General features: G+C 45.8%; 1 protein-coding gene across 8 annotated transcripts in view; it reads left to right on the forward strand.

Moving 5' to 3' along the window:
• ACACB (acetyl-CoA carboxylase beta) overlaps nucleotides 1–19,576 on the forward strand; it is a 136,474-nt gene that overhangs the window by 62,966 nt on the left and 53,932 nt on the right. For all 8 annotated transcript variants that reach the window (XM_083146030.1, XM_083146023.1, XM_083146044.1 and 5 more), the window contains 11 exons: nucleotides 2,040–2,190; nucleotides 2,830–2,933; nucleotides 3,167–3,248; nucleotides 3,509–3,654; nucleotides 11,364–11,514; nucleotides 13,725–13,859; nucleotides 14,033–14,179; nucleotides 14,498–14,686; nucleotides 14,760–14,860; nucleotides 15,657–15,745; nucleotides 18,833–18,957. In XM_083146030.1, the coding sequence (XP_083002156.1) occupies nucleotides 2,040–2,190; nucleotides 2,830–2,933; nucleotides 3,167–3,248; nucleotides 3,509–3,654; nucleotides 11,364–11,514; nucleotides 13,725–13,859; nucleotides 14,033–14,179; nucleotides 14,498–14,686; nucleotides 14,760–14,860; nucleotides 15,657–15,745; nucleotides 18,833–18,957 (1,420 nt within the window). The remainder of the gene's footprint in view (nucleotides 1–2,039; nucleotides 2,191–2,829; nucleotides 2,934–3,166; nucleotides 3,249–3,508; nucleotides 3,655–11,363; nucleotides 11,515–13,724; nucleotides 13,860–14,032; nucleotides 14,180–14,497; nucleotides 14,687–14,759; nucleotides 14,861–15,656; nucleotides 15,746–18,832; nucleotides 18,958–19,576) is intronic.

Genomic DNA, 19,576 nt, shown 5'->3' on the forward strand with positions numbered 1-19,576 from the left:
TCCTCGGCCGTCAGACCTGTGATGCCGACGACTTGACCCTCCTTAGAGTGATGTTTCAGATGCTGGTACAACGGTGGGGCCCAACCGAGGTGGCCTTGACAGCCTCTCGCCATACCCTCAAACCACCACTGTGCGGGTCCTGGTCTTGCGACCCTGGTCTGCGACTTCCTCCTTTTGCGAATGTCTCGCAAGCTGAAGCCGGAGGGCGGCACATTGATTCTGGTTGCTCCACCTTGGCCCAGACGGATCTGGTTTTCGGATCTGCAGTCAGTAGCCCCTCCTATTCGCTTACCCCTGGACACAGGCATGCTCTCATGGTCCGCCTCTCTCTTTCGGCTTTGAGGCACTTGGCTTTGACGGGGTGGCTGTTGAGACCTCCCGGGTAAGACCCAGCGGGTTTCACTCCACCATGCTCAGGGCGAGGAAACCTCCCTAGATGGGGTGTACCATCGCATATGAAGGGCTTACTTTTCCTGCTGCGAACCCTACGCTTCAGATTCCGGGACTTACTACCTGGCTAGGGTTCTGTCCTACTTGCAGAAGGGTCTGGAGGCTGGGTTGCGTTGATCATCTTTAAAGGTTCGGATTTCAGCCTTGCACATCTTGTTCTGTCGACGGGTGGCCCTGTCGACGGATGTCTGTACATTCCTGCAGGATGTCTTGCATATCCAGCCTCCCTTAGTTACCCCAGTTGCCCCCTGGGATCTCTCTAATCCTGACTTCTTCAGGGCCCACCTTTTGTGCCCTTGCGGTCGGTGGACCTGTGTTGACTCGCCTGGAAAATTGTTTACTTGTTGGCGATAGCTTTGGCCAGGGGAGTCTCTGAACTGTCAGCTCTGTCCTGTAAGTCCTTGGTTCTTGGTTATAACCGGGCGGTTTTTCCTACCGTCCCTTCTCAACTACCTTAAGTGGTGTCCGGCTTTCAGGTCAACCAGGACATTATTGTTCCGGCATTTAGACAGTCTGTTGTTACTACGGCTTGGTCCTCCTTGGACGTTGTCCGGCCGGGGCGTATTTATGTGCTATGTGCACCGTTCTAGGCTGTTGCACTAGTCAGACTCTCTCGCTCTCTTTGTACTATATGGTGTTCGGATGAGAGGGTGGCCCGCCTCTACGCAAACTACTGCCCGCTAGAGTCGCTCTGGCAGGCATATTTGGACACCTCCCTCCCGGTTCCGGCAGGGATTCAGGCACATTCCGTTAGGTCTGTGGAGGTGTCCTGGGCTGTGAGAGGCGGTGCTAAAGTTGAGCAAATTTGCAGGCGGCGACTTGGTCGTCCGCCATTACTGTCTTGCGTTTTTACGCTTTTGACACGTTTGCCTCCCAGGACTCGGCCTTTGGCCAGAGTGTGTTGGCTGCGGCACAGGCGCGTCCCCACCCATAGGTGGCTGCTTTAGGACGTCCCACTGTAACGCTGTGGCCCCTGATGTCTCCCGAAGGAGAAAATGAGATTTATGTCTTACCTGGTAAATCTCTTTCTTCGAGGACATCAGGGGCCACAGGGATCCCTCCCTGCCGCGCCTGCTTTACTTCCGTTATGGTTAAGTTATGATTATGTTATATTATCCCTCGGTTGAGGGTACTAACATGTTCAGAATGTGTTTCTGTGCGGTGCTTCTCTTCCTTCTATCTTGTCTCCTGCCTTGGCTTGTTAAAAAAACTGAGCTTCCTGGCCTGGAGGCGGGGTAGAGGAGGGGAGGAGCCCGGCTGCCTGGGAGGCAGTTCAAGTTTAACCTCTAGGGTGCTGGTGCTCTCCCATCTCCTTACTACCCACTGTAACGCTGTGGCCCCTGATGTCCTCGAAGAAAGAGATTTACCAGGTAAGACATAAATCTCATTTTGTGGCATTCAGTACGTTATTATTAGGTATTTGTGAAAATAACAACCCTCCTGCTGCTTCCTATCGTTTTGCTGTTAAACCATATATACAGTAGTATCAGATTGTTATAAAACTATTTACATATTTTGGCAAAGTATTGGGATACTTCAGATGAGCTGTGAAAGATGGTGAGTTGAAGTTCCAATATCTGCATTTACAGGAACATGGTTGTGGCTCTTAAAGAGCTATCTATACGAGGAGATTTCAGGACCACAGTGGAATACCTCATCAAATTATTGGAGACTGAGAGCTTTCAAAACAATGACATTGACACTGGGTGGCTGGACCACCTGATTGCAGAAAAAGTCCAGGTATAGTCCAAGCATTTCCTTTTCTCAACATCTGTTGTTAAGCTTATGGTTGTTGCATACTGTGATTGTTATAACAGGTGTTCCCAGACTATCTGTAATAGTTTAAGATTAGTTTGTTGTACAGCTCCTTATTTCCAGCCTGATTCAGAGATGTTAACCTGCTAACGTTGCAGTTGCCAGGATTTACATAGATTGGCCGATAACGCAGACAACGGATGCACAACAGTTGACAATCAACCTTCTGAGTAACCCTATTTCTTGACACCTGAGTCATTATAGCTGCATAGAGGATGGTAGATGAATTGGTCACTCCATGCCGGTGTTTGAGTTGCCACTCCCCACTTGATTGCCAGAAATAATCCCTTCCTGTCATTCACTTTGCAAATAAATCCTTACTGTAACCAGTGCTACAAGACCGTCCCAGCACATGCGGTGTTCTACTTCTAAGCATGCGGAGTTGCGAAGAACAATGCTCCACAGCGTACAACATTGTTACTGCATCTCTGAATTAGGCCCGTTATGGGCTAGTAAAGAGTGTGCAAAGGTTATAGTTTTGCTTCACTGGTACTAAGTGTGACTATTTGTATCATTTGGTGGAAAAAGTAGTTAATGTTTATTATTTTGATGTGTCTTCCTAAGGCTGAGAAACCAGATACTATGCTTGGAGTGATCTGTGGAGCTCTTAATGTTGCCGACACCTTGTTTCAAACTTGCATGAATGAGTTCCTTCACTCATTGGAGAGGTAGAGTATTACATTTCTTGTATTCTTCTGTCAGTGTGTGCAGCAGGAAACCATAGTGTTAGAGAAAGGATAGCATTTGATGTAGTTATCAAACTGTGCATTATTCATCTCAGAACTTCCCCTTTTCATCAGGCATCCTGCAATGTTACCTTATGCAGATATTATACATATGTTAGTGGTCATATTAATGTATCTCCTAAATTCCTGAAGACCAAGCTTTCTTTTTCTTTCAGGGGACAAGTCCTTCCTGCAGCCACACTGTTAAATATTGTGGACGTCGAGCTGATCTCTGAGAGAGTCAAATATAAACTAAAGGTAAAACCATTTGGTGTATTCTGTGAGGTAATCCGAGCAATGGGCACCATGAAGAATGTTTTGACAAATAGTAGCTATAGCTGCTTGTCTGCCATTAGGCTTTTGCTGTTGATTAGCAATGCAAGAAACAGGTCAGGCCATAATGCTAGGAAATACAGACTTCTCAATTGTACAATGTGGTAAATATATATACCAAGTACATGTGTATGATTCCTTTTACAATACAACTATTCCTAGTAACTTTCATATATATATTGCAGGTTGCTCGGCAGTCTCTCACCACCTATGTGATCATTATGAATAACTCTCACATCGAAATAGATGTACATCGTTTGAGCGATGGTGGATTGCTGCTGTCCTATGATGGAAATAGTTACACAACCTATATGAAAGAAGAAGTAGATCGGTAAGTGTTTCTCACTTTATTGTTGATATGGTGTGAATATTGAACTTGGCTCTTTATAAAAGGTTTCCCACTGTTTCATTTAACACCAGTGTTAACTCGGGGAGGGAGGGGGCGTGTTTGATAGCAGTGTCGATAAAGACAGGGGCGCATAACATACCATACATGGGGGTGCATACACACAGTGCGATTTGAGCTTCCAATTTTGACTATATAGTCAAAATTGGAAGAAAAGTTAGCACAAATCTCACAGTATGTATACAGGTTGCGATGCCGATGTGCGCCCCCATGGGATCGGCATCGCAAGAAAATGTGCAGGCAAGCCAAATTTGAGTATATTGTGTACAGTTTAGAGTTATAGTATAGTCAAAGTCGGCTATAGTTAACATCTCAAGTAAATATAGACAATATTGTATTATTCTGGGCTTCGGGGAGTTCAAGGGAAAACGCATAGTCAAAATTGTACATACTGTAGCTCAGTATCTCACTGTGTATGCACCTTATTAGTGCAGATAATGGCGCTGATACCACTTCTCCCCCATAATGACTATTTATACATTTACCCCTCGGCTCTCAAGGACCTCTAACAGTTCATGTTTTCCAGGTCACCTGTGGACAATGATGATACACAATGCTAAAAAATGGTGACCTATTAGGGGTCCTTGAGGACTGGGTTGGGGAATCAGTGGTTTTACAATAACATTTACAAAACATTTTTTCACTATTTGTGAGTTACTAAAGTCTGAAAGTGCCCACACACAGTGCTATTCTACTTTGCGATGCGATGCGCGCTCCTGCGTAAATCATATTGCAAGGTACAAAAAGTATGTGCTGCAGGTACTTTTTGAACTAGATTGCATTACATCTAGTTCATAACACATGCTGCTTTAGCATATTGCATGCATTTTGAACTATATGTGATGCAATCTAGTCCAGAACGCACGGTGCGCATCCCAGCATGTCTGGGCAGCATGAGTCCTGTACAGCAGAAATAGACAAGAAAGCCATTTTAATTACTGGTTTTAAACTTGTTAGTTTGGATTTAAGGTGAACCTCTCTGCAACACTTCTGGTTTTTTTTTGTTTTTTTTTTATAATAGGTTAAAAAATCTAACAATCCAAAGAAAGTTATTGTGTTTTGAATAAACTGAAAAATATTCTACTTGCTTTACTTTTTATTTCTTTCTTTTCCTTTAATCTGTTTTCTCTTTCCTCCACTAGGTGACACTGGAGAGTTACAGTGGGGAATAGAAGGCGACCACAGGGAGCTTGGGCACTTTAGAATAAATTAATAGTGACTAACTCCTCCCCTTCTACTTCCTCTCCTAGGCAGTTTTAGCATGTGCCCTGCGGGAGCTGGGTGCGTTCAAGGCTCACTCCTGAGCTTTATTGATTTTTTAAATATGCGATGCTACAATCAGCAAGAGGACAGGCAGGTAGCTCCCTGTCCCTACCTGCTTGCGACGCGGGCGCTGTCGGCAGGTCCGGTCGCAGCTGCATGCAGCTCGCCTCCGGTACCTGGCTGCAGGATCCACTGATCCTGAGGTCCCGTCGCCGCTGCTTGCAGCGCGCCTCGAGGACCACTCAGCATGCCGCACCCGACAGCTATGGCAGGGGTAAGTATAACACTGATTCCCCGCTAGCGGGGGATTCAGTGTAAAAAGCCGCGGCAGCGCACTTTTTAAACACGGCGCCATTCCTGAGGAGCGAGAGCGCGGCATGCTGGGTACTTCCGCTTCCTCCTTCTTTGTAGGAGCGGCGGCCATTGAAGAAGCAGCGTGATCCGCGGCTCCCTCGAAGCGTCTGTGAAGTGCCGGTGACCCTGGTTCAGTGAGTCACAGCGGGACATAGGAGGTCAGGGCAGCTTGGACTGTGTCCAAAAAGGTCCCTTAGCCGGCGCAAGTTATATTTATATACAGTGCGCGTAGCGGCCTCGTGGCAGACTCTGCCTCTTTCCTATACCTCCTCTCCTGTCCAGTATTCCAGCTTTTCTCTCCTTTCTGTGTAAGATTGCGGAGTGTATGATGGCTGGTAAAAAGATTGCGTGCAAAAAGTGCAGCAATAAGTTTGCGCCACAAGCGGAGGGCGCCATTTTATGTCCCTCATGTACTGCATCCCCAGCCCCCACCCCATCTACATCGGGGCAGGAACCTCCTGTATGGGCTTCACAATTGTCTACAGTAATTTCTCAGTTAGCGTCTGAGTTATCTTCTGCCAGACAGGACAGGGATGCAGCCAGGGATCAGCAGGCAGAGTTAACCTCTGCTGTGGAGAGTCTGTCTAGAGCATTGCATGCAGACACCTCTACACCCCCTTCCCCTAGACTGGCTTCTGCTAATAGGATGTTTCCTCAGGTCCCTCTGTTAGATGATACAGATGATGACATGCCAGCTCTAGAGGAGGGTGAATTTCATGACCCTGATGCTCAGCCTGACGCTGAGCCTGATGCTCCGCTTATGCAGGACACTGATGTCCCTTCTCAGGGTTTAGAGGACTTAATACAAGCAGTCCGGTTAACCCTCAATGTAGCAGAGGAGGTGAGACCGGCTGCGCGTCCCTCAGTGTTTGCTAAAAGGCAAAAACAGTCTGCATATTTCCCAGCCTCAGAGGAGCTGGATGAACACTTGCAAAAAGCCTGGTTACACCCAGACAAAAAGTTTCAGGTTTCTCAGAGATTTTTCACTGCCTATCCTTTTCCTAAGGATGCTAGAAAGTCATGTGAGACGCCACCTGCTGTTGATTCTTCGGTATCACGTTTGTCTAAAAAGACAGTGTTACCCATCCCAGGTGCCTCTACCCTTAAAGATGTGTCTGATAGGCGGTTAGAGAGTGCTCTGAAGAATGTTTATACAGCTGCTGGTCTTTTACAACGTCCGGCACAGGTGGGTGGCTGGGTCAATAGGGCCATGGAGGTATGGGCATCCCAGGTGGCCTCCTCTCTAGACCCAGAGGCAAGTGATATGTTGCTCTTAGTGGAACACATACGTGAGGCTGCAGGTTATTTGGTTGAAGCCTCTTCAGACGTTTGTATGCTTGCAGCCCGTATTTCTGCTCTCTCAGTTTCTGCTCGCCGTACGCTTTGGTTGAGACAGTGGAATGCAGACGCCGACTCCAAAAAGGCGGTGGAGGCATTACCCTTTGCTGGGGAGGCCCTCTTTGGTCCAGAGCTGGACAAAATGATTTCACAGGCTACAGGGGGTAAGTCTCAGTTCCTGCCCTCTGCAGCCCCTCCCCCACGTAGGTCATTTCCTACTACGGGAGGGCAGTCCTTTCGGTCCTTTCGGCCCACCCCCAGATTCAGGGGTAGGTCTAGGGGAGCGGCTTCTAGCTCCAGAGGCTTCCGAGGAAGAGGCAGAGGCTCAGCCACTGCTCCAATCCTGGATGCAAAGGTCACCTCAAAGCCCTCAGCATGACTCCCCCAGCTCCTGTCCAGATCACAGGGTGGGAGGCCGGCTTCTCTTTTACCATCAGGTATGGGCCGGTTCATGCAAGGACGCATGGGTAAAGGACCTGGTAGCAGTAGGCTACAAGATAGATTTCTTGTTGCCTCCTCCTCAACGGTTTTTTCCCACAGGTTTGCCAGCTTCTCAGGAAAAAGGCAGGGCCTTACAGGTCGCCATCCAAAAGCTCAGGGATCAAGGGGTGGTTATCCCGGTCCCGGAACCAGAAAGGGCAAAGGGATTCTATTCCAGCCTTTTTCTGGTTCCCAAGCCGGACGGCTCAGTGAGACCCATCTTGAACCTGAAGCAGCTCAACCCCTTCTTACGGTTCACTCGCTTCAAGATGGAGTCTCTCCAGTCTGTCATTGCAGGCCTGGAACCAGGGGAGTTTCTTGTATCCATCGATATCAAAAATGCATACCTGCATATCCCAATCTGGCCTCCTCACCAGGCATTCTTGCGGTTCGCAGTCCAGAACTATCACCTACAGTTCCGAGCCCTCCCATTCGGCCTCTCCTCTGCGCCTCGGGTATTTACCAAAGTGATGGCTGTCATGATGGAAATACTCAGGGCTCAAGGAGTTCCATCTGCGTCTGCTCCGCCAGTGGACAGGCTCACACCTGTTTCTACAGCAGAGGATCTCTCTCTCCCATCAGGCTCGAGCGTCTCTGGCGTGGTGGCTCAACTCCAGCAACCTGCAGGAGGGAAGGAGGTTCGCCATTCACAATTGGACGCTCCTCACCACGGACGCCAGCCTCAGGGGCTGGGGAGCGGTCACGCTGGGCCTCCACCTCCAAGGACTGTGGACCCCGGAGGAAGCACAGATGTCCATCAATGTGCTGGAACTGCGAGCAGTGTATTATGCCATGCTCCAGGCAGAAGTGGTTCTCCGGAACAAGGACATCAGGGTGCAGTCCGACAATGCCACGGCGGTGGCTTACATCAACAAGCAGGGAGGCACCCGCAGCCGTGCAGCGATTAGAGAGGTAAAGAGGATTCTGTGCTGGGTGCAGGAGCACGCAGGGGCCGTGTCCGCCATTTTCATACCAGGCGTGGAAAATTGGGAGGCGGATTACCTCAGCCGGCGGGACGTACACCACGGAGAGTGGTGTCTGAACCCTCTGGTCTTCCAGACCCTGACCCGTCGGTGGGGTTGTCCGCAGATAGACATGATGGCCTCCAGACACAACCATCAGTTGCCCCGGTACTGCGCTCGGACAAGAGATCCACAGGCGGTGGCTGTGGACGCTCTCACGGCACCCTGGACGGATCAGTTCCTTTACATCTTTCCTCCAGTGCCTCTCATCCCTCGGGTTCTGCAGAGAATCCGACGGAAGTCGGTGACGGTCCTGTTCATTGCCCCGGACTGGCCTCGCCGGTCGTGGTACACGGTACTAACAGGCCTGTTAGTAGACGAGCCATGGCCTCTGCCTCTCTGCGAAGACCTGCTAACACAGGGTTCGTTCGCCTGTCCCAACTTACAGCAGCTTCATTTGACGGCATGGCTGTTGAGAGGTCCATCTTGAGGAAGGCAGGGATCCCGCAGGCGGTGATTCCAACCATGATAGGAGCCAGAAAGCAGGTTACCTCGGTGCATTACCACCGCATCTGGAGGGCCTATGTGGCCTGGTGCGAATCCAGGAGGGTTTCGCCGGTGAATTTCAAATTGGCCAGATTACTGCTATTCTTGCAGAAGGGTTTGGCCTCAGGACTCCGGCTGGGGTCCTTGAAGGTTCAAGTATCCGCCCTCTCCATTTTTTTCCAGAAGAAGCTGGCTCTTCTTCCTCAGGTACAGACTTTCTTCCAAGGGGTGTTGCGGCTGCAACCTCCCTTCAGACCTCCTACTGCTCCATGGGACCTGGATGTGGTACTGGCTTTTCTCCAGTCCTCTGTATTTGAGCCCATGGAAGAGGTGGAACTAAAATACGTCACCTGGAAGACTGTCTTACTATTGGCCTTGGCTTCAGCTAGAAGGGTGTCGGAACTCAGTGCTCTTTCTTGTAAGGCACCCTTCTTACGGTTCCATGAGGACAGAGCGGAACTGCGCACCTCTAGTGTTTTTCTCCCAAAGGTGGTCTCGGCATTCCACATTAACCAACCTATTGTGGTGCCGGCCTTTCGGGAGGACTCACAGGAGTCTAGGGCGCTGGACGTGGTCCGGGCCTTGAGAATCTACGTGGCCAGAACAGAATCTGTACGTAAGTCGGATGCCTTATTTGTCCTCTATGACTCCTTGCGTCCTGGTTGGCCAGCCTCCAAGCAGGCCCTGGCCAGGTGGATCAGATTGACAATTCGTCAAGCTTATGTGGCCTCCTCCAGGGTGCCACCTTCTTTAATCTCCGCCCATTCTACAAGGTCGGTGGGTACCTCCTGGGCGGCTGCCCGTGGAGTGTCTATACAGGATCTATGTAGAGCGGCTACGTGGTCTGGTCAGAGGACCTTTGTCCGCTTTTACAAGTTTGACACTTTTGCGGCGGCCGCTTCGCGGTTTGGCTGTTCGGTGTTAGGGGTTCTCAGCGTCATCCCACCCGTGTTGGGAGCTCTGGGACGTCCCCACTGTAACTCTCCAGTGTCACCTAGTGGAGGAAAGAGAAAAGGGGATTTTGTACTTACCGTTAAATCCTTTTCTCAGACTCCATAGGTGACACTGGACGCCCACCCGACGCTGTCTCTCTGGTTTACTGTTTGGTTTTCAGGTTGAGCAATTACCTGAGGTAAAAGAGACTGCTATACTCAGTCTGAGTTCTAAGTTTTACTAAGTTTGTTTCTGGATGAGTTCATTCTGTTATGAATGCTATTTTTCAAACTATATGTTCACTCTGTGTGAGCGTGTGTGTGTGACTTGTTATGTTATGTTTGACCTCCTCTCGGAAGTGGGTTGTTTTTCCTTTCTTCCAGCTCCCTCCGGGCACATACTTAACTGCCTAGGAGAGGAAGTAGAAGGGGAGGAGTTAGTCACTATTAATTTATTCTAAAGTGCCCAAGCTCCCTGTGGTCGCCTTCTATTCCCCACTGTAACTCTCCAGTGTCACCTATGGAGTCTGAGAAAAGGATTTAACGGTAAGTACAAAATCCCCTTTTTTTTTTTACCATTTAATAAATAAGTTAAAGGATAACTACACCACAATTTTTCTTGTTTATAGTCAATCGCGTTGCTTGAAATTGAGCAAAGCAAATTCTATTGTTTGTTCTACAATTTGTTTATCTAAAGTTTGCTGTATCCTGAAAATATCCAGTGTCCCGAAGGTGTCAGAAAGACTTTATTATATCAGCTGAATTTAGTGCCGAAAAAATTTGGCAAGCGCTTTTACAGCAATTTACAACCCAAATGAAAAAATCATGCACACCCCACTCAATGCTTTAACAATCTTGATGCATTATTCTCATCAACCTGATGACTTTTCTTATGACCCTATTGCACATCTACAGTACATCACACACCCTATCAAACGACACCTGAACCATCAAAATTGGTATTGTCATTCTGGAGTAGTTGCTCTCACAAAAAAAATTGCTAGCTCAGTGGTTCCCAAACTGCGTGCCTAGAAAACCTGGGATACCGCATGGCTCTTGCGGGAGTGCCTTGGGTTGGTTGTCCAAATGAAATTATTAATAGTTAGTGATAAGAAAAAAACAGTATTCATGGCTGCCAATCATAACACATGTGGACAATCAGAAGCATAACTGTCCACCCCTACATAACTGTCCCCAAGGGTGACATGTAGGAACAATTTACTTAATATTAATAAATATAATATTTTTTCCCAAGTTTATCACCAAAGAACTTTCATCTTCGGGGTGCCATGAGAAACATTCTGATACTCTAGGTCGTTGTGATTAATGAACATTTGGGATCACAGATAGATACCAGAATGGTCCTCTTTATAAATGTAATTAGTTTTATCTCTTCCTTGTTTATTGCTTAATATTTATAGCAAAGATATGATTTCATATTGGAGTAGGAATTTGCGGCTGAGCCGTGTTGGTAAATGATTGCAATATGTAATTAAGCAACATAACAATACAGTTAAAACACCTATGATTGTAAAATATTTACTAGTTAAATGTGTATGCACAAAAGCAGATCTGACTGCCGGACCAGTGACAAACGGACAAATCTTTGGCCAATTTAAATTGAACATAGCTGTCCAGTCGCGGTGCTATCATGCAGTATGAGATAGTGGCATCCTACTACTACATTTTCTTCCAATTAAAATGCAATTAGTTTCAGTAAAAAAATGTGACTATTAATTAAAAACATTTCCCCCCCTAGATATCGTGTAACAATAGGTAACAAGACCTGTGTTTTTGAAAAGGAGAAAGATCCCACAGTACTGCGCTCTCCTTCAACTGGCAAATTACTTCAGTACACAGTGGACGATGGCTCCCACGTTATTGCAGGAGACTGCTTTGCAGAAATAGAGGTACTTTCCTAGAAACTTCATCCACTCTCTTCCTTCCTTGTGTTTCACCTTCTTCATGTCCTCCTCAACATTTTATTCTGTGGTACAATTCCACTAGTAACAGTAACACTAAGTTACAGTGATAAACTCTTTTCATTATACATCTGCCACCACAAATGTGAACAACTAGTCTTAACCCAAAATTAAATACGATCAAAATAGTCTATGTGATATCCTGTGTAACTTATCCTTGACAAATCACCCTACTTTCAGAATCAATAATGGAATCACCATTCATGAAACATGTTGCTATCTGTATACAAAATTGATAAATATACATATACATTTGGTAAAAAGTAGGACCATTGCTGTAACCTGGACACACATTTAATACACTTAATGGAATCACCAAGTGGGTTTTGTGCATTGCAATGTGCAGTGATTACAATATGGGCCTTATTCTAGTTCACTCTTAGAGGTAAATTCCTTCTCAGATGGACAAAACCATGTGCACTGCAGGGGGGCAGATGTAACAGGTGCAGATAGAATTAGATTTGGGTGAGTTATTTTGTTTCTGTGCAGGGTAAATACTGTCTGCTTTATTTTTACACTGCAATATAGATCTCACTTTGAAGAAAAAACCCACGCAAATCTAACTCTCTCTGCACAAGTAACATCTGCCCCACCTGCAGTGCACATGGTTTTTGTCCATTTGAGAAGGAATTTGCCTCTAAGGGGGATATGCAATCTGCCGCCGCTATTTCCGACGTGGGAAATAGCGGCGGCACCCTATTCAATGCTGTCATTAATGACAGCATTGATGCGGGATGATGACAGAACGGGCCCGACTTCAGAAGCTGTCGGGCCTGTTCTGCCGATAACGGCCGTGGATTGTCGTTATCCGGGCCGCTGATCGACAATCCACGGGCATTTTCGTGGCCACGCCCCCTTCGCGCCCATCGGCAGGTGGGATTGTTGTTATGTGGTCAACCTGACCGCAAACGGGCCTGGATCACGGCTGTCGGCGGGTATCGTCAGCCGTGATCCAACATTGCATACCCCCCTAAGAGTGAACTAGAATAAGGCCCCATGTCTCGTGGTGCATCCTAGTTGCATCGCATTATGGGGATGATTCAGAATTGATTGCTCATCTGTAAATTTGATGATGACTATGAGTAGATAGCTACTGCCCATACAGAGAAAAATCGCCTTGTGCAAATTTGTGAATAGATCGCTATTCACAATCCATCTGCAAATCCATATACAATTCACTCACCATCGAAATGATGCAAATGTGATTAAGTCTGACCCACAACTCTGTGACAGAGACAGGCTGATCGTGACGGCGCTGACGTCACGCACCCTACCTTAAAACGTCTGGACACGCCTGCATTTTTTCTGCCACTTCCAGAAAACTTCAGGTTACAGACACTAAACGCAGACTACCTGTCCATCAAATTGCAACAGGACCGCGATTAGATATTTTTGCACTTTCAGTCACTATTTTGGTTCACACATTCATGCTACAGTTGAAGCGGAATAGCGACAGAACGGGCCCGACGTTAAAAGCTGTTGGGCCCGTTTTGCTGAGAACGGCCGTGAATTGTTACGATCACGGCCAGATTTCGGACACGCCCCCTTTCCGCCAATCGCCAGGCGGGATATTAAATCCCACCTGGCAATTTGTGGTTAAGCAAAACGAAAACGGGCCAGGGTCAAGGCTGTCGGGATGTACCGGTTGCTATGGGCATCTTTAGTAAATATATCGCTAGTTGTATGAGGAAACATCTGTTCTGGTGATTGCGTTATCTCCACTTATAGCCTAGAAAAAAAATTGTTTGGCTCATTCCCATTTAAAATGACCTTGTATTCAGAATCTTTCATATAAAACTATAAAAATGTACTTTGAGGTAATATCTCAAAATGTGAATAAATTATCAAACTTTATTACCTTTTTTCTGGTAGCAAAGTCACTTTTTTTTGTTGTATATTCTAATTTAACCGTATCATGAGAATTATTTATGGCTTTTAATTTGCCTTATTTCATCTGTATTAGACCCAATATTGATATAGTATGTGATAATTAAATCAAACGCCTATATTTTTATTGCTTTAAGTTTAAATGCAAATGAATAAAAGCTATATAGTGGTCATTTTTTGGTCTTTGTCTCTATTTCTGTATTAATATTTTACTTGGAAAGGGTAAATAAGTGTCAACATGTTATTTTAAGGTAATGAAGATGGTCATGACATTACTGGTACAGGAGCCTGGTCATATTCGCTATGTGAAGCGTCCAGGAGTTGTCCTGGAATCAGGATGTGTGGTGGCTTGTATTGACTTAGATGACCCATCTAAAGTTCATCAGGTAAATAACAAGTATGAAGACATGTGGGACTACAAATATGCGCAACACCAGTTTCTGTAGACCTGCACAATTACCATGCATGCGTTTAAGATCAAGCAAGCAGCTAAGTCTTGTTTGTCTACAACTCTGTAGAATTGTGATGATTGTTAGCGTTTCTTCTGTTTTGTACATAGGCAGAACTTTACACTGGGGACCTCCTCCCACAGCAGACCCTGCCTATCATTGGAGAGAAGCTTCACCAGGTGTTCCACTGTGTGCTGGAAAATCTCGTCAATGTGATGAATGGCTACTGCTTGCCAGAGCCATACTTCACCATCAAGGTGAGGTTTTTTGTCTTTTTTGACAGGTTTAAGCAAACTTCAAATATAAAGCTAAGATGTCTATCATAGTCTGACAATAAAGAATCTAGCCTCCAATGGCCTTGCTGCCATCACACATTTTCTTGTTGGCCATTGCCGGGTTGGTTCTGTGTTAGTCCCTCAGCTGAGAGAGCTGATATGTATGGCACGCACAACTGCCCAGACAAGTCCCCTAGAGCCTCTTTACATCTATCTCATTGGTTTTGTTTCCTATATCTATGTATATAAAGTATGCATGTTTATTATGCTGTTTACAGTTCTATACTGCTTTACAAACAGATAAAAGAATGGGTTCACAAATTGATGAAGACCCTGCGGGACCCCTCTCTACCTCTGTTAGAGCTTCAGGAGATTATGACCAGTGTATCTACTAGGATTCCACCCACTGTAGAGAAATCCATACGTAAAGTGATGGCTCAGTATGCCAGCAACATCACCTCAGTCTTGTGCCAGTTCCCAAGCCAGCAGGTATGTGTAGGAAGACATGTACTGTAAGGTGTGTTGTCTTGACACAGAGGTCATTGGAATGTGTTCTTTTTAGATTGCTAATATCCTGGACAGCTATGCAGCCACCTTGCAGAAGAAGGCAGACCGGGAGGTGTTCTTTATGAACAGTCAGAGTATTGTGCAGCTTGTGCAGAGGTACCTTTGCCTGAACGTAACAACTGAAACACTGCTGAACGCAATCAAAAGGGAACTAAGTCCATGCAGGGAATTATTTCATTATACTAGATTGGCACATGCAGTGTACTGTATATAGAATTACCAAGCATTGAGTTACAACAAAGAGTGGCGTATTGTCTGGCAAGTGCTCCTAGATAGCATGAACAATAATAAAAACATACATATTTGACTAGTAGTATCTCCCATATGCTCTCTCCAGCTGATCTCACCTTCCCCTCTGTATGCTACTCTGCCCCCCAGTCATGCAGTACTCCTAATCAAAAGCCTACTTGCTAAGCACCTCATTGCTACTGTTTCAGTCACCTCTATCTTGGCTCAATATGTCTGAAGCTGTGCGATAATACATCTTAAACGGAAGGCTATGCGAATTAGCTGCACCTGGAGACTGTGCTGATTAATTGATATACGACACTTGTATATTGGTGTGTCAAGAGGGGCAGTCTGGTGCAATTGCAGCAAAGATGTATGAGGACATATCTGTATGTCCTTTTGCTGTTTACATTGGTACCTATAATGTACTGCACATTATTCCCCACACCCGTACTAAAGCCTTTACACACTATAAAATTCCTATACATTAGACTTGTTATCGCTTTGCAGGGATATACCCATATACTGCAATGCCAGTCACGCACACACTACACTACATCGCCTTCCTGTTTATTACACTAGCAAACACTGATTTCCACTATTACAAAACTTCACATGAAACTGTTCTTCTGTATTGTACAAGCAATGTATATTTGTTTGACAGATATCGCAGTGGAATTCGTGGTTACATGAAGTCAGCAGTGCTGGATTTGCTAAGAAGGTACCTACAGGTTGAAACTCAATTCCAGCACTGTGAGTAATGAACTATTGGTGGCATTTCCTACTTGCATATCAATTTCGTGCTAAAAAGTGATGCCTCCTTTAAAGACTTCAGAATTTGTTTCTATTCTGTACTTTAAATATAAAAACAAAAAAGAAATGAAGAGACAAACTCCATCTATCCAGGTAGAGCCTAGTACTATATGAGTACTTTCTGATAAAAATAGCTTTTGTAGCCTTAAGCATGGTTTTGAACACTTTGTTGGAGAGACCATTGTCGTTTAATAACTATGGCTTTCAGTGGCAAACGCAGAATTTCTAGAGAGGGGTTTCCAAATGCAGTCCACAATCACCCACTCTGCAGAACATTGGAGCAAGTACGGGAGTCTGGTGGAGAGGTAGAAGAACCAAGAAACGAACCTGGACATTAATGTAAAACATTGGTCTTTTTATACTCTGGATAGATGGTCTATAGCATAGGCTATATCAATCATTTCTATAATATAAATGGTCAGGAAAAGGTTAAAGATACCATAATAAATAGAAACACAAACATACAGTACAGTAATAGAACCATTATGCACTTTCTAAGCTCATGTTCTCCCACCTCATGGTAAGGATCCTGTCTCTTCTTCCTGGCAGCTGGTCTATGGTCCAGTGCACTGATTGAGGACTCAGATCCACAAACACAGCAAACCTGGTACCACTGGACATGTGCAGCAACTCTGCTCTGTCCCTTACACTGCATGATGTGGCAGCAGCTCTAGTAATCCTATTATATACCATTACTATTGTCATAATTTGAGACAAGAGGAAGGGGTTTCTGGTTACCTGGAAACCCCCTCCTCTGCGTTTGCCTATGGCTTTTATAGCCTTACCGTTAAAGCCAAAAGAACTATAGCCTGATGAACGTAGGAACCCTGACCTAGATCTATTTTTTTTTGCGACGACTTTGGCAAAAACGTCCGTTTTCGGGCATTTCCCGAAAATCGCATATTTTATAGGGTGGGATTTGCGGCAAAAAATCGCACTTTTTGCCACGAAATCACACATTTTGAAGTGGCGATTTTCAGTCACACTTCAATTCGCATCAATTCGGAATAGGGTGCGATTTTTGGTAAAGGTTACCAAAAATCACCAAAAAATTAGACCAGGTTCTGGCTGGCGAATTTGACAGAACCATGCACAGATCATTGTGATCTGTGCATGGTTCTGTCCAAAAAAAGGGTTTAAAAAAAAAAACACGGGGGACTCCCCCAGGCTGTGGCATTACCCTGCTGGCTGGTTGGGCCCGGTGCAGTCATTTTGTCCCCCGTATTTTGGGAACCAGGACCGGCCCTTGAGCCTGGTGCTGGTTTTTATAAAATCCAGGGAACCCCAACTTGTTTGTCCCTGGGAATTTATGAAACCAGGACCGGCTCTTTCAGCCCGGGGCTGGTTATGCTCAGGAGGGGGGACCCCACGCCGTTTTTCTCCCGTTTATTTTATTTTTTTTACACAAAATCGCATGTTTTAAAATGCACACATTGCCCGAAATCGCACCATATCGCACTTTTTTGCCACAAATTCACATCTCATTACATATGCGAATTTGCGGCAAAAAATGCGATTACCCTATTACATTTTGCCCCATGTATTCTTTTGTGCAATACCAGAAGCAGATACTGTACATTTGTAGGACAAGGGAGCAAATATTTCATTGGCTGACTAGCAGTTGGGCAGATGTAGGGGATACCTTACTAAGTTGGTGTACCTACTTTTGCAATGGAGTATAGAAACCGAAACATAATGTAGTTTAGTAGTGTATGAGTATTTAAATGAGAATGTCAGGAAAAGGTTTAATTTTTACACTTCCCTACTTAGTGAAATGGTTCAGTCGAAGACCACTTATAGCTTTTGGTACTTGTGTACTTTCACGGCTCCCACGATGTGCATCGTACAGGGAAAAATCTCATGCGATGCGATGTCATTTTTCACAGAAATTATGGACATGAGTTGAAATCATGTAAAATGCACCCCAAATGTAATTTTTCACACTGTACCACCCCCACTATCAACGCCAACCCGAAGCGTGGCGAGCGCAGCGATACGCGTCCTACGACCTTTTCATACCCCCACTATCCACGTCGGCGTGGAGTTGAGAATAGAAAGTGTGGCAAGCGCAGCGAGCCACCGAGCCCGAAGCGTGGCGAGCGCAGCCGGATACATGTGAAGCCCGCGAGGGGACACGGATACCTGTGAAGGTATCCGCGTCCCCTTGCGGGGCTCGCTGCGCTCGCCACGCTTCGGACTCGGTGGCTTGCTGCGCTCGCCACACTTTCTATTCTCAACTCCACGCCGACTTGGATAGTGGGGGTATGAAAAGGTCGTAGGACGCGTACCGCTGCGCTCGCCACGCTTCGGGTTGGCGTTGATAGTGGGGGTGGTTCAGTGTGAAAAATGACATTTGGGGTGCATTTTACATGATGTCAACTCATGTCCATAATTTCTGTGAAAAATTACATTGCATCGCATCAGATCGCATGCGATTTTATAAAAAGTGCATAAAAACCGGGAAAATCGCATCGCATGCCACTACATATGGCATGCGATGGGAGCCGTGAAAGTACACAAGTACCTAGCTTTTTTCTTATTCCATTACCAATTGTGACTTATGGGGCATACACACAGGGACATTTGCACAAAAGATGTGTTCTGAGCAATTTAGTGTGGGAGATTTCCCACAGTCTCTATCTCCCATACACAGTAAGAGATTTGCCCAAGAGATTTGTGCTGACCGATTTAGTATAGGAGATTTGAAATGTAAATATTGGGTAGGTATCACAGAAGGGTGGACTCAGATCGCTTCTTAAAACACGAGTGATTTGCAGTCTTTTGCTAAGCGATCTGACTAGATATATACTACATACATGATGTAGACGGGTGATAGTGACACGTGTGGGGGGGGGGGCTCATGGATAGCCATTAATGGTTTGTGTTTCTTATATTTGGTGTTTGTTGTTTTAGCACATTTTTTATGAACATCTTCCTGAAATTAGTTTTGTGTGTTTTATTTAAAATAGCTGTAACAAGTGTACATTGGGGTGAAAGTACAGTATAATGCTGTTTTTGTTCTTCTAGCTCACTATGACAAGTGTGTGATAAACTTGCGAGAACAATACAAACCAGATATGACTCCTGTATTAGAGTGCATTTTCTCACATGCCCAGGTGGCTAAGAAGAATGTCCTTGTGACCATGTTAATTGTGAGTATTCCATCCTTCACCATACATGTACTGTATATTCTAACTTGTTATTTCATGGCTATTTCAGAATGGACTTGTTGGCTTACTTTTCCACCCTCTTGTGCATTCTCCATAATGTCGCTATCCTGGGCACTTGTACAGATGCCACTTGACCAAAGCAGTCACTCATGAGTTGTCTGTTTTTAACTTCACAGTTTTAGGGGGTATTCAATCACCAGCGACCATCTCCCTATGGGGGAGATGGCCGCCGGGCCCTATTCAATGCTGTCTTCCTCGAGGGGGAGCTCAACAGAACAAGCCCGACTTCACAAGCTGTCGGCTTGTTCTCCTGAGAACATCCGGGAAGTGACGAGCTTTCAGTTGCAGCTCGTGGCCGCAGCTCACGGCCACGCCCCCTTCTCGGACATTGAATCCCACCTACAAATTCTCGGTCGAGCTGACTGAGAACAGGACAGGGTCAGAGCTGTCGAGCAAGCCGTGATCCCAGATTGAATACCCCCTTAGTTATGTGGATAGGGGTGCGCTGGGGTTTTACATGTGATCCCCGTCCATGTACTGCTAGGGTGAGGTAATGTGGCCGCGTCCAGTTTTGTCTTCATTCTCACATCAAGAAGTCTGA

Source organism: Crinia signifera, chromosome 1 (genome assembly GCF_055691185.1).
Source record: "Crinia signifera chromosome 1, ASM5569118v1, whole genome shotgun sequence".
Classification (NCBI taxonomy): Eukaryota; Metazoa; Chordata; class Amphibia; order Anura; family Myobatrachidae; genus Crinia; species Crinia signifera.